We start from the raw sequence: 13,288 nt of genomic DNA, 5'->3' as shown, positions 1-13,288 counted from the left end.
TTTATAGGCCACGTAAAACTAGAACTAGACTGACATAATGGTAAGGGGATCCGTGGCGCAATGGTAGCGCGTCTGACTCCAGATCAAAAGGTTGCGTGTTCAAATTCGTTTTTCTAGCATTCCTTCTTTTGATAATAAGAATCTTCCAAATTTAACCTTTTCCATTCTATAATGGGATTGGGCTTAACTTATAGGCCACGTAGCACTAGAACTAGAATGACATAATGGTAAGGAATCTATGGCGCAATGGTAGTGCGTTTGACTCCAGATCAGAAGGTTGCGTGTTCGATTCATCGGGTTCAAATTCTTGTTTCCCACTTTTTCTAGTATTCCTTCTTTTGCTAAATACCAATCTTCCAAATTTAACCTTTTTCATTGTATATTGGGATTGGGCTTAATTTATAGGCCACGTAGCACTAGAACTAGACTCACATAATGGTAAGGGATCCGTGGCGCAATGGTAGCGCGTCTGACTCCAGATCAGAAGGTTGCGTGTTCGATTCACGTCGGGTTCAAATTCTTGTTTCCCACTTTTTCTAGCATTCCTTCTTTTGATAATATGAATCTTCCAAATTTAACCTTTTCCATTCTATATTGGGATTGGGCTTAATTTATAGGCCACATAGCACTAGAACTAGAATGACATAATGGTAAGTGATCTATGGCGCAATGGTAGTGCGTTTGACTCCAGATCAGAAGGTTGCGTGTTCGATTCATCGGGTTCAAATTCTTGTTTCCCACTTTTTCTAGTATTCCTTCTTTTGCTAAGTACCAATCTTCCAAATTTAACCTTTTTCATTGTATATTGGGATTGGGCTTAATTTATAGGCCACGTAGCACTAGAACTAGACTGACATAATGGTAAGGGATCCGTGGCGCAATGGTAGCGCGTCTGACTCCAGATCAGAAGGTTGCGTGTTCGATTCACGTCGGGTTCAAATTCGTGTTTCCCACTTTTTCTAGCATTCCTTCTTTTGATAATACGAATCTTCCAAATTTAACCTTTTCCATTCTATATTGGGATTGGGCTTAATTTATAGGCCACATAGCACTAGAACTAGAATGACATAATGGTAAGGGATCTATGGCGCAATGGTAGTGCGTTTGACTCCAGATCAGAAGGTTGCGTGTTCGATTCATCGGGTTCAAATTCTTGTTTCCCACTTTTTCTAGCATTCCTTCTTTTGATAATACGAATCTTCCAAATTTAACCTTTTCCATTCTATATTGGGATTGGGCTTAATTTATAGGCCACGTAGCACTAGAACTAGACTGACATAATGGTAAGGGATTCGTGGTGCAATGGTAGCGCGTCTGACTCCAGATCAGAAGGTTGCGTGTTCGATTCACGTTGGGTTCAAATTCGTGTTTCCCACATTTTCTAGCATTCCTTCTTTTGATAATACGAATCTTCCAAATTTAATTTTTTCCATTCTATATTGGGATTGGGCTTAATTTATAGGCCACGTACCACTAGAACTAGACTGACATAATGGTAAGGGATCCGTGGCGCAATGGTAGCGCGTCTGACTCCAGATCAGAAGGTTGCGTGTTCGATTCACGTCGGGTTCAAATTCGTGTTTCCCACTTTTTCTAGCCTTCCTTCTTTTGATAATACGAATCTTCCAAATTTAACCTTTTCCATTCTATATTGGGATTGGGCTTAATTTATAGGCCACGTAGCACTAGAACTAGGCTGACATAATGGTAAGGGATCCGTGGCGCAATCGCGTCTGACTCTAGATCAGAAGGTTGCGTGTTCGATTCACGTCGGCTTCAAATTCTTTTCCATTCTATATTGGGATTGGGCTTAATTTATAGGTCACGTAGCACTAGAACTAGACTGACGTAATGGTAAGGGATCCGTGGCGCAATGGTAGCGCGTCTGACTTCAGATCAGAATGTTGCGTGTTCAATTCACGTTTTGGGATTGGGCTTAATTTACAGGCCACGTAGCACTAGAACTAGACTGACATATTGGTAACGGATCCGTGGCCGTAATGGTAGCACGACTCTAGATCATTGCATTTTCGATTCCGTGTTGCAGTAGTTGTCCTCCAACATCCTTGTTGAAAGATTTCAACACTGCCTTCTATTAAATATTATAAATAAATGTTCTAGGATAAAATCTAACATACCTTATACGATTTAGCCCAAGACATTAATCAACATACCTCAATCAGCTCAGGACTTTAAGGCTTCACGGTTCGGGATATTTGAGGCAGCAGACAGAGAGAAGAAAGCCAGAATGCAGCGTCTCGTCAATTTGCCAGCTTACCCTGATGGAAATAAAATAAATATGGGCCAAATAACAATAAAATATACTGCAAGAAGATTAAACAAATTGAAGTTTTTACTGCTATAGTATTCATATATCAAAAATAAGACAGAGAGGTCTTTAACCACCGCATTCCAATCATAGCAGTAGAGTTCAATTTAGGTGTTGATGATAGATAAGTTCTCCTCCAAACCAATAATCGTTCCAGAACGTTCACGTTAATGGAACTAAGAATAAAGATTTCTTGGCTTAAGGATTTTGGTAATCGTTCATAATTTGTTGTGCTCTCAACATCTTGCAGGGAGATACTAGGTGCTCTCATTTTCATTTACCATGGTGTGCCATTTTTGGCTTCATTTCTATATTCCAACCCTTCTATGAACAAAACTAGAGAGGTCCACCTACATGAACCTCAAATTAAATAAAACCACTTTGCAAGTTTTCCAGAAGGCTCCTTTTGCTCTATTCTCTTTATCAATCCTCCTATCAAAAGTCTTAACTTCTTTAATGAAAGAACGAAAGATTAACGAGTGTTTATGAGCCTGATGCAAATAGACCGAAAAAAGAAGAGCTCCAGCTTCTTACAAAGTGATACCGTACAAGGCAATATTCAGTAAAATCTAAGCAAACGTATCCGATTGTTTCCAGAACTAAAAATGAATTTAAGCAAGGTTTGACAAATCTACATAGATAGGTCTTCTAAGTTATGTATGCTTACGGTTCCGCCTAAAAAAGACCACATCAGAAGCAGCGCACCATCTACTCAAGTGACATTAAAATTTTTATAGGATAAACCAAACCGTCTCGCAACTATCAGAATACACAGTCTAAGCTATCTACATTATAGAAATTTAAACCTGACTCGGTGCGTTCAAGCAGCATCATGTATTGTTGAGTTCAAAATCGAGTCCAAAGCTTCAAATAAAATTAATAAACCCTGGAGAGACAACTAAACAACTAATATTTGAACACTGCCATAAGAAATGAAGAAATAAGCTAAGAACTACGATCCCGATATGATATAGTCAATTAGCCAAAAGGCAAATCACAAAATCAAAATCCAGAAAGTAATGCTAATAACTAGCAAACTATAAACAATAGACATGTTCGATGTCACTTAAAATGCCGATCGCAAGGCTAACGACTAACCTAGTTCCTTATTCCGAACAGCTATGTCTATTCCATGCATTTTGGAGAAACGGAGATGCATTTGACGAATGGCAACAATCTCGGATGAAAATGAAGACAAGGAAGTGTATTATTAGAGAAATGAAGATGAGAGAGTTGTTTTTCAGACCTTAAGAGGATGAAGGGAGGTCGAAGGATGCCGTGGATGACAAGACCTGGTGTTGCAGAAGCCCTTGGATCTCCGGGAATCGCCATTTTCGAGTTTGGTTTTCTGTCCCCTGACTCCTTGTTTTCCCGCTCTCTCACTCTCCTCTCTTTGCTAGAAGGAACTATGAACCGCGTTACAACTTACAAGTGCCTGAACAACGAGTCCTCCATCCGTAATTATTAAGAACTTATTAAATATTGTTTAAAAATTTTAGTGATTTATTTGATATAAAACTAAAATTTTATAAATTTATTAAAATTGAAAGACTAAAATTATTTTATTTTTTATTTTTATTTTTATTTTTTTTACAAAAAAGAAAAAAATACTTCGTTCTTCGTTCTTTGGGAGTTGAGCACAAAGCTGGCTAAAGGCTGGCTAGCAGATATTATCCACTTTATTCAATTACATATTGTTGTCAGGTTATAAAACACATCTAATGGAGAGAAGTTTCCTCACCCTTACAAGAAATGTTTCGTTCTTCTCTCCAACCGACGCAAGATCTCACAGTCTACCAACATCAGCATCTTCGCTCGCATTCACGGTATGCATCTATTAAAGAGAAGTTTTCACACCTTACAATGAATATTTCGTTCCACTCTCCAACTGAGATTTCATAACCCACCTCCTTGAAGGGCATAGTGTTCTTGCTGGCACACTGCTCGATGTCTAGCTTTGATACCACTGTAATAGTCCAAAGCCACCATTAGCCGATATTGTCCTCTTTAGCTTATTACATATCGAACAAAAAACCCTTTAGTTATCTCGAGCTTACAAAAAGCCCTTCAAAATTCACTTTTGTTCTTAGAGTTTACAAAAGTAAAATTTTAGTCTAGTTTTAGAAAGTATTTATAAATGGTATGCAACTCTTCCATGAGTTGCATCCTTTCGCATCTATGAGTTGTGTTTATTCATCCAATGGATGAAAGCCTTTTCATTTCCACAAATTGATAACAACTACTGAGAATCTATAAACCTCATTAAAACAATATCTATAAAGTTGACAAGATTAAGCTTTCTATATATTTGAACAATGCAGATTGAATAATGCAGCAAATGTAACTACAGGGTTCATATCTCAGCTTCATACCTAACAGCAACGCGTCATAGTTCGAATATCAGAATGCTTCTACCCTAACGCCATCACGGGGCTTATCATAGGCATCTTTCGATCTCGACTTCTTCACTCCTGCAGTGAACCATACCTTATCAGATTTGTAGCCCTCAACCGTCACGCTTGTCACTTTCACCCACACTAGGACCTTTGTCTTCATTCCTTCAATGCCTGTGAGCTTCCCTCTCTGAAGAGTTCCTTTAACCCGTGTTGCATATCGGATTACAGACGAATCCTTGAAGCTTATCTCGCAAACCGATGGTAAGTAGACGATCAGCTTCGACTTGGATTCATCAAATTCGTAGCAGGTTATGTTCTGAGGAAAGAGGCCGGGTGGTAAGTTGTACTCGCGAAGTAAATCTGGTAAGCTCTTCAATGGCTTCCCTGTGGGAGGAAAAAGATATGATCAATCTTCAGCATTATGCTCAGTTGAATCTCTTACAACTTAACACAAGGGAAGAGGGGCAGCAGTCATAAGGGACTAAAAGATAGTTTACAAAACAAGGTTTTAGAACGCGTCTTCTAGATATTATCCTCTTTGGACTTTTCCTTTCGAGATCCACCTCAAGGTTTTAGAACGCGTCTGCTAGGGAGAGATTTCCACACCCTTATAAAGAATGTTTCGTTCCCCTCTCCAACCGATGTGCGATCCCACAATCCACACCTTGGAGCCCAGCGTCCTCGCTAGCACATCGTCTAGTGTCTAGTTATGACACCATTTGTAACAGCCCAAACTCACTACTAGCGTATATTGTCCTCTTCGGGTTTTCCCTTTTGGGCTTCCCCTCAAAGTTTTAAAATACGTCTAATAGAGAGAGGTTTTCACGCCCTTATAAGGAATGTTTCGTTCCCCTCTCTAACCAATGTGGGATCTCACCATGATAACTATCACCATTCGCAATTTCAGATAGATTAGATGCACCCCCATCTACCAAACAAGGCACTACCTAATGGGGGCTAATTCATGGGGACTTTTTGGAGGAGTTGAGAGGCTATGGTGGGGATTGTCCTGCACTTCGCTCATCAAAACCAGCATTAAGTATGCAATCATCCTGATATAAAATGAGATAATATGCGAGAAGTTACCTTTTAGCTTGTTGAAGAGCCACTTTGCCTTCTCTTCAACAGTGCTTGAAAAAGTCTGCAATAAACAACAACATATATGAGATTCAAACCAAGTTCTAAGTTTAATGTTTGCCTACACAGAAATAGAAAGAGAATCATCGTTTTAACTGATACCAATATTGATAATTAACTGAAGAACCATTGCAAAAAGAGAAATCCTCACTTTTTACAGACAGATTCCAAATACTAACATATAAGATCTCATTCTAGTACAGATCAAGGAGTCTTATCCCAATAGATTTTGGTTGATAAATATAATTAGTGGAAGAAACCAAATCCCAAGGTTTCTTTTCAATCAAACTGGTATAAACAACCAAATCCCAAGAAGCCTCATCGGTCCATTTTCACTTCAATCGTAACCCTGTCGCTTAATCCTCTGATTAGTGGAAGAAACCAACAGATCTCACCTTAATCTTGGTAATAAGCAATAATCAACGCAAAATCAGCACAAAATCCACAGACAATGTCAATCAAATCGAGCAGCATTACTTAAATCGCGACAAACAAAAAGAAACTCCAACACTCAAAATCAAAGAAAAACACAGGCAGCAAAGGGTACAATAAACGATCGAACGATCGAACAAAATCAACAAACACAAAGAAGAAACAAAACGAGAAACTCACATGGAAATCGTCGGTGATGTTAGAGATTTCCTCCTTGGCTTTCTTTGAAACCCACAAGCTCCCGACCTTCAAGCTGCTCACCTTGGTCAAAGCCTTCTCCATTTTCGCAGCTCGGACCGAGCTTCTCTTCCTCTAAAACACGGCGATGATAGAAGAAAACGGCGAAATGGGAGTACTGGAGCGTATGCGAGCCGCATCCATATAAATCTGAAGCTACCAAGAGAAAACAACGGCGCAACTGTCAAATGTGAATTGTGGCGCTCTAAATTCTCTTCCGCGCTGTTGCTAAGCAAGAGTGACGTGAATTGTTGTGAAATGGAATCGGAAGGGTAATTTGGTCATTTTAAAAATCAAAATTATAGTTTAAAAAAATTATGGATAAATGAATATATCATCATAAAAAACCATAAAATTAAATTAATTAATAATATTATAAGTTTTTTGGGCTAGATTATTTAAAAATTAAATTTTGTTTCAATAATATTCTTTAAAAATTCATAAAATAAAACTTTAACCGTCAATTCAAAATTTAATGATAAAAATATTTTTTTCAATATTTATAAAAAGTTAATGATATTATTGGACGATGAAGATGAGTTGGCACGTGGGTGAGCCGTCTCAGTATGGTTTACAGCTCAAAAGTTGATAAAGACACAGCCGCCTTCTGATGTTTCCATTTTTTCTTTAATTTTATTTTTGCCAATTTGTTGCATTGCTCCAAAAATCATTTTTTAATATATTTAATTACACGTTTAAAATAAATTTTTTATTTTGTGTTTAATGGATTTTTTAATATTTATTCTTTTAAGATATTAATTTAATTTGAAAGCTTACTGTGGGTATTAATTTAATTTTTTTAAAAATAATTCTATCTAATTATGCGTCGGTGCGTAATCAAAATGTTAAAAAAATTATTGATGAAAAATAAGGTAAGAGAATATTAATTATGACAATAATATACTGAAATAATCAATACATTTGAAAAGAAAAATTACTTATATGTGTCGATTTATGAACATTAATTTTATGCTTAAATAATCTAATTTAAAATATTGTATATAGTAAATCTTTTTAAAATATAACATATTTTTATTATTGAATTATGTTAAATTTAATATGAAGATTATTCAAATTTACCCTTCAACCTAATAATTTAATAAGAGCTCGTATAAGTGAAATGTATTGTTTTTTTAAATAAGACAAAGACAATTAAATGAATTTATTTTAATAAAGAAAAATGTTTTTTTAATAATGTTAAAAAGATTAAAATAAAAATTTCAGTTAAATAAAACTAATAAAACAGCTCAGGTACTTTTGTTTTTAAAACTTAAAAAAATAATAATAATAATGTATATCTGTATTTATAAATTTTTCCACCAAATTCATTATTGTCATAAAAAAAACAAGAAATGAACCGAACTGGGTCCATAAATGGCAGTACCACAGCACAGTTTTTAAGGCTGTGAATGTAACAGACCCTAAAAACGACAACGCATTGGATCTGGTCGCTGAGATCGATCAGATAAGACGTCTAACTGCTCAATCACCACCGTACGATGTTGTACAGCTATTCTGACCAAAATATCCCCACTCTTCTTCTCTTATTCCGCTTTAGCCCTTTCTTCTTATTTTCCAAGTAGTTATGAGCCGAACATAAAGCCCAATAATAAGATTTTGAAATTGGGCTAGGAAAGGCCCATGTTGACTCTCCCAGCTGTCAGCTTAACCTCGGCCATATTGACTGGACAACCCCCGCATATGTGGAAGGGAGCAATTAAGTGGGGCCCACCGGAAACAAACGACGCTTTCATGATTAGCGGTCAACCCTAGGATTTTTATACTTTACCAAACGGTGGGACCACACAGAACATTTATTTTTTAAAAATAAATAAATAAAAAGAATTTTGTATTAGGGCTACCGTGTAATGTAATGTACTCTATACGGGAGCCGTCCATGCAACCCTGGGAATAAAATCCTAAATACCCAATCAAAATTAACTCATTTGTTTTTTTTTTTTCTTTTATTAGTATAATTAAGCTTTTTTTTTTTTTAATTTATGGTAATAAGAATTTAACACGAGTGAAAATGACAAATCTGATTGCTGGGCCACGTCATGAGTTGGCTCTAGTGCATATGACATGTGAATTGGGACCCGCAATAGCGATTACATTTGCCACCATAATCTTTAAAAAAGAAAAAAAAAAAACACATTTTCCTTTCATAGACCTGTTTAATTAATGATCGTGAAAATAAGATAAAAAGAAAATTAAAAAATATTAGAATCAAATTAAATTTTAAATATATGTATTTAAAACGTGAACGAATACATATTCTTATTTGAAATATGTCATAGAACCCATTACATACATAATAAGAATTAATAAGAATTTTGGGATTTTTAAAATTTAAAATTATTTTAATATAAAATTAGAAGTATGAAGACCCAAAGATTTTTATATTTAAAAAAATTAAAACTAAATTTGTAATTTTAATTGAACGAAAATAAAATCAAAACGGAAAGAAGAATATTTAATCTCAGCCGTTGAATGGAAGATAGAGAGAGGCAGATCGGAGGGTGGGAAAGGGAGTGGAGATGAGTTACTGAAAAGGGCTTAAAAATTGTCTGTGGGGAAGGGGGATGGATAAACGGGAAAGAGACGGATGGCGACGAAGAGCAGACTCGAAAGGCCGAATCCAAAAATATATATAATATTAAAAAAATGCAAAATATTATTAATTTCAGATTCGAGCGTGGGGACCACCGTCGACATCGGAGGGGTATTTGTGTAAGAACATATAAAATATGGGGGTGGTTTGGTAATTAGGTTGTTTGTAAATGAGGGGCAGAACGGGGAGAGAATTTGTAGGTGGCCTAGATTCGTGGACGGAAATCGACATGGGGATTTGAGAGCGAAGAGGTTTTGATTGCTGGCTTGTTTGCAATTTTCGCCGCAATGCCCTTTTTGGAATTTGGACGGCGTGAAGCATGTGTACGGATTCGATTCGAATAATACCCTAATTTTCCATCGCATTCCTAACCTTTCCAAATTACTAAAACACCCTTCCCCTTTCATCTTCTCTTCACAACTCAACCTTCTAATTGAATGGTCCGGTTATTATTTTAAAAGTATCATCGTATACATATTACATTAAACTAAAGTCTTATAAAGTTCAAATATCTAATGTTTACAAGTCACACACATCACTAACATCAGTTACAAACGTTCAAATATATTTTAAAAAAATTAAAGTAGATATGGATTGTAACACTATTTTTGGGTCTATTGGTTTTACTCGACCAAAAAAATGTTAACCCACGAACCGAAAAAAATATAGATTGGATTGGGTCGTTTAAGTTATAAAATCATATAAACGCCTCTATTTAAAATTTTTATTTTATTGGGATAATTTTTAAAAAATATTTTATATCGTTAAGAATGAGAAATAAAATTTGGATCGAATGTGTGTATTCTCATTGATATTCATAACGCTTAAATAACATACAAGCTACTAATTACACTGATTAAATATTGAAAATAAAATAAAATATACTACTAATTAAATTTTAAAATAAATAATATTAATTGATTAAGAATATATAAGATATATTTCATAATTAATTATTATAATATATTATCCAAATAATATATCGACCAGACCCAACAGCATAAAGGAGAAATTTAGAAAAGGACTGAATTGAGTTTTAAGGGACAAAGAAAGGCCGACCAGAGTTGTGGGGGAACTGACCGAGGCTCCACTTAACTCGGTTGCCAGTCTATCTATGCACAGGGATATAGCTATTTTTATTTATTTATTTATATTATTATTTTATTATTGATTCTTTAATAATTACGTGACGGCTAATTGTATTATTCAAAAATTACAGTCTGGATTGTTACCATAGCTTAAAATTAACTTTTTAATTGTTATTAAATCGGGCCTAAATTAACATAGAAACCTTAAAATTCACAAATCAAACTTCACATTGAGCTAAGTTCCCCATTTGGTCACCTTACTAATTATTATTTATACACAGTTTCAATCCTCGGCGCACAATAAACAAATAAATATTAAATTAAATGTATCTCATTTTATTATTATTATTATTATTTAAAGTATGTCTCTCTCTTCTGGTACATGGGAAAGTATGACTTTACCCATTAATAAAGTCCGCTTTTCCCCTCCTTCGAAGGGTATACTAGGAAATTACTTAATTAAGTTGAAACTTGAAAAGTACATTTAATTTAATTAATTAAAATCGTTTCATACTTAAATTATCATTATTATTATTTTGTTATTAATTTAAATTTTAAAATACACAAAAAAAGGTGGGGTGAGTGGTGGGCCCACTCCCAGTTTTTGCCAAATATTCCTCCTTATTAGTTGCGTTGGAAAGACTCACTCATTTTCCATGAAATTGATAATAATCTTTCCAATGGGACCACTCCCTCTCTCTCTTATTTATTTATTTATTTATTATTTTTTCTTTATTTTATGCAAAATAAATAAAATTTTAAATATCCTTTGAACCCATTTATTTAAATTATTATTCATATTAAGTCACGGTGTCACTAAACTATATTTTAATCCAATCTCATTGTATTTTTATTATATTAACGTATTTTATTGTCTCTATTTTTTTTAAAACTACACTACTTTAACCAAATAATTTAAAAGTAAATACAAATCTAGTGGGACGTCCCACGTTAGTTGGGGAGAGAACAAACCACCATTTATTAGAGTGTGGAAACTTTCCCCTAGCAGACGCGTTTTAAAGTCTTGAGGGGAAGCCCGAAAGGGAAAACTCAAAGAAGACAATATCTGCTAGCGGTGGATTTGAGTTGTTACAACGATGCGGTGTGCCAGTAAGAACGCTAGACCTCAAAGGGAGTGGATTTGGGGGTGGTCTCACATCGATTGGAGAAAAGAAAGAATGACAGTGAAGACGTTGGGTCTCGAAGAGGGTGGATTGTGATGTCCTACATTGGTTGGGGAGGAGAACAAACCATCATTTATAAGGGTGTGGATGTCCCTGGTAGACGACATTTTAAAGCTTTGAGGAGAAACCCGAAAACAAAATAAATATTGGAAAACTTTTATTAATAATAATATTAATATTGAGGCGGCATTAAGAATTGATATTTCCACTTTTCGGACATCCCCAGATTGATGTGTGATGCTCCACGTCCCACCTCATTACCATTAGAAGGAGAGAAAGATGGGAGTTTTTGGGGCCATGGATTTGGACTTCACAGTTCATATGAACAAATGGCCCCACGCTAAGATGCATTGCTATTTTATTCATTCAATTCCACATCGCTACCATCCCGTAACGATTATTTAATAATCGAGAGTATAAACATAACTTAATTGACATAAAATATATAATTTTGATTAAAAAAATGAATTTTATTATAAAAATATTGTTTTTACGATTTCGGAGTATGTGATTTTTTCTTAATTATATATATTTTAGAGTGAAGTTTCAAATTTTTAACACAAAAAATTGGTTAAAATACAATAAGAACCATGCCCATGTCAACTACTATTTATTGCTCGAGATAATTACTTTTGCTTCCCCCAAATATCATAACATAAAAAATAAAATTTTTTCTACTCGGAAATAAATGTTTTATTTCTCAATGGTGGGCTTAAATGGTAAAATTTTCAAATATTTAATTAAATTTTAGTTAGTAAAATATTTATTTATTTATTTTAATTAAAATTTACCACTCAAAATTTTTAATTTATTTATAAAATTAAATAAAAATAATATAATGGTATCATAATGAAAAAAACATGCTTTTTAAAATTAATGAATATTCTAATGTAATTTTAGAAAAAATTATGAACTAATTTCATCGATAAATTTTTAATTTTATTTAAATTATAAATTGAGTTAAATTCATCCTATTGTTTAAATTTTTTAATTTTTTAAACTATGAATAAATATAATAAAATGAGTGAACGGAAAAATAAATATTAAATTCCAAAATAAAATGGCGTTTTTTTTTTTTCGGTACAAAATATTTTTTCATTTAATTAAAAAAAAAACGGGAAAAAATAAAAATACTACGAAATAGAAACAGAAGGATTAAACATTCCACCTACCATACCCATGGGAACGTGCCACGTGGGCTGTTAAAGTCGTATCTTGAATGACGTGTCAGTTTATCTTCCAAATTTATCAATTATGTAATATTATTTCCTTAAAAAACTTCCAGCTGCTCAAAACAAAATAGAGGAGAATTCAGTCAGTGCCATTTTCGTAATTATGTGTAATCCGATGGGCATTTTATAACATAACTCAAATAAACCTCATCCTTCTCACAGTATCAACTGGACCCCACCCTTGTCTGTTGCATTAGCCAATTAAACGCTGTAAATTACCTAATCAATTTCAGTTCATTTTCTAATATTAATTTTTCCTTTTCCTCTCAATTTTTTAACCCCTAATTATCTAAATTTTCTAATATTAAATTTAATAATTAATTATCTAAACTTACTAAATTTCACATAAATATATAATCCAATTATTATTTTTTTTTAATTTATCCGAAGTATACTTGTCTTTTAAATTCAAGGAGGACTCATCGAATCCTTTGTTCGACATTTGAGGATATACCCATCTATTAGCATGACTAAGTTTAAGGCATGACTCTGATACCATGTTAAATGAACACGACTAAGTTAAAGGCATGACTCTGATACTATGTTAAATGAACACAACTCTCCGCAATGGTATGATATTGTCCAGCAAAAGCTCTCATGGCTTTGCTTTAGGCTTCCACAAGAGGCCGCTATGCTAGGGTG

At 34.2% G+C, this 13,288-nt stretch overlaps 1 protein-coding gene and 4 non-coding genes across 5 annotated transcripts; 4 read left to right on the top strand and 1 right to left on the bottom strand.

Moving 5' to 3' along the window:
- The first annotated feature begins 443 nt into the window (after positions 1-443).
- Positions 444-515, top strand: TRNAW-CCA. Its single transcript has one exon. It is a non-coding gene; the product is annotated as a tRNA-Trp (tRNA).
- A 351-nt stretch (positions 516-866) lies between these two features.
- Positions 867-938, top strand: TRNAW-CCA. The gene has a single exon. It is a non-coding gene; the product is annotated as a tRNA-Trp (tRNA).
- Positions 939-1,288: 350 nt separating this feature from the next.
- On the top strand, positions 1,289-1,360 carry TRNAW-CCA. The gene has a single exon. It is a non-coding gene; the product is annotated as a tRNA-Trp (tRNA).
- Positions 1,361-1,500: 140 nt separating this feature from the next.
- Positions 1,501-1,572, top strand: TRNAW-CCA. Its single transcript has one exon. It is a non-coding gene; the product is annotated as a tRNA-Trp (tRNA).
- Positions 1,573-4,558: 2,986 nt separating this feature from the next.
- LOC111449282 (uncharacterized protein At5g01610-like) lies at positions 4,559-6,767 on the bottom strand. Its single transcript, XM_023089120.1, has 3 exons — positions 6,475-6,767; positions 5,812-5,866; positions 4,559-5,109 (listed from the first exon to the last, which is right to left on the bottom strand). Exons 1-3 carry the CDS (start codon positions 6,574-6,576, stop codon positions 4,730-4,732), a joined length of 537 nt encoding a protein of 178 aa, XP_022944888.1. The 5' UTR covers positions 6,577-6,767; the 3' UTR covers positions 4,559-4,729.
- Positions 6,768-13,288: the final 6,521 nt, after the last annotated feature.

This window comes from Cucurbita moschata, unplaced genomic scaffold, assembly GCF_002738365.1.
Source record: "Cucurbita moschata cultivar Rifu unplaced genomic scaffold, Cmos_1.0 Cmo_Scf00011, whole genome shotgun sequence".
In the NCBI taxonomy this organism is placed as follows: Eukaryota; Viridiplantae; Streptophyta; class Magnoliopsida; order Cucurbitales; family Cucurbitaceae; genus Cucurbita; species Cucurbita moschata.
The sequence above is the reverse complement of the archived record's forward strand: the minus strand, read 5'-3'. Positions and strand labels throughout refer to the sequence as shown.

Excerpts from the sequence above, each read along its gene's own strand:
- LOC111449282 (XM_023089120.1), bottom strand. The coding sequence starts at position 6,576 with ATGGAGAAGGCTTTGACCAAGGTGAGCAGCTTGAAGGTCGGGAGCTTG. Across the intron at positions 5,867-6,474 it reads ACATCACCGACGATTTCCAT|ACTTTTTCAAGCACTGTTGA; the intron begins GTGAGTTTCTCG and ends TGTTTATTGCAG. Across the intron at positions 5,110-5,811 it reads GCTCTTCAACAAGCTAAAAG|GGAAGCCATTGAAGAGCTTA; the intron begins GTAACTTCTCGC and ends TTCCTCCCACAG.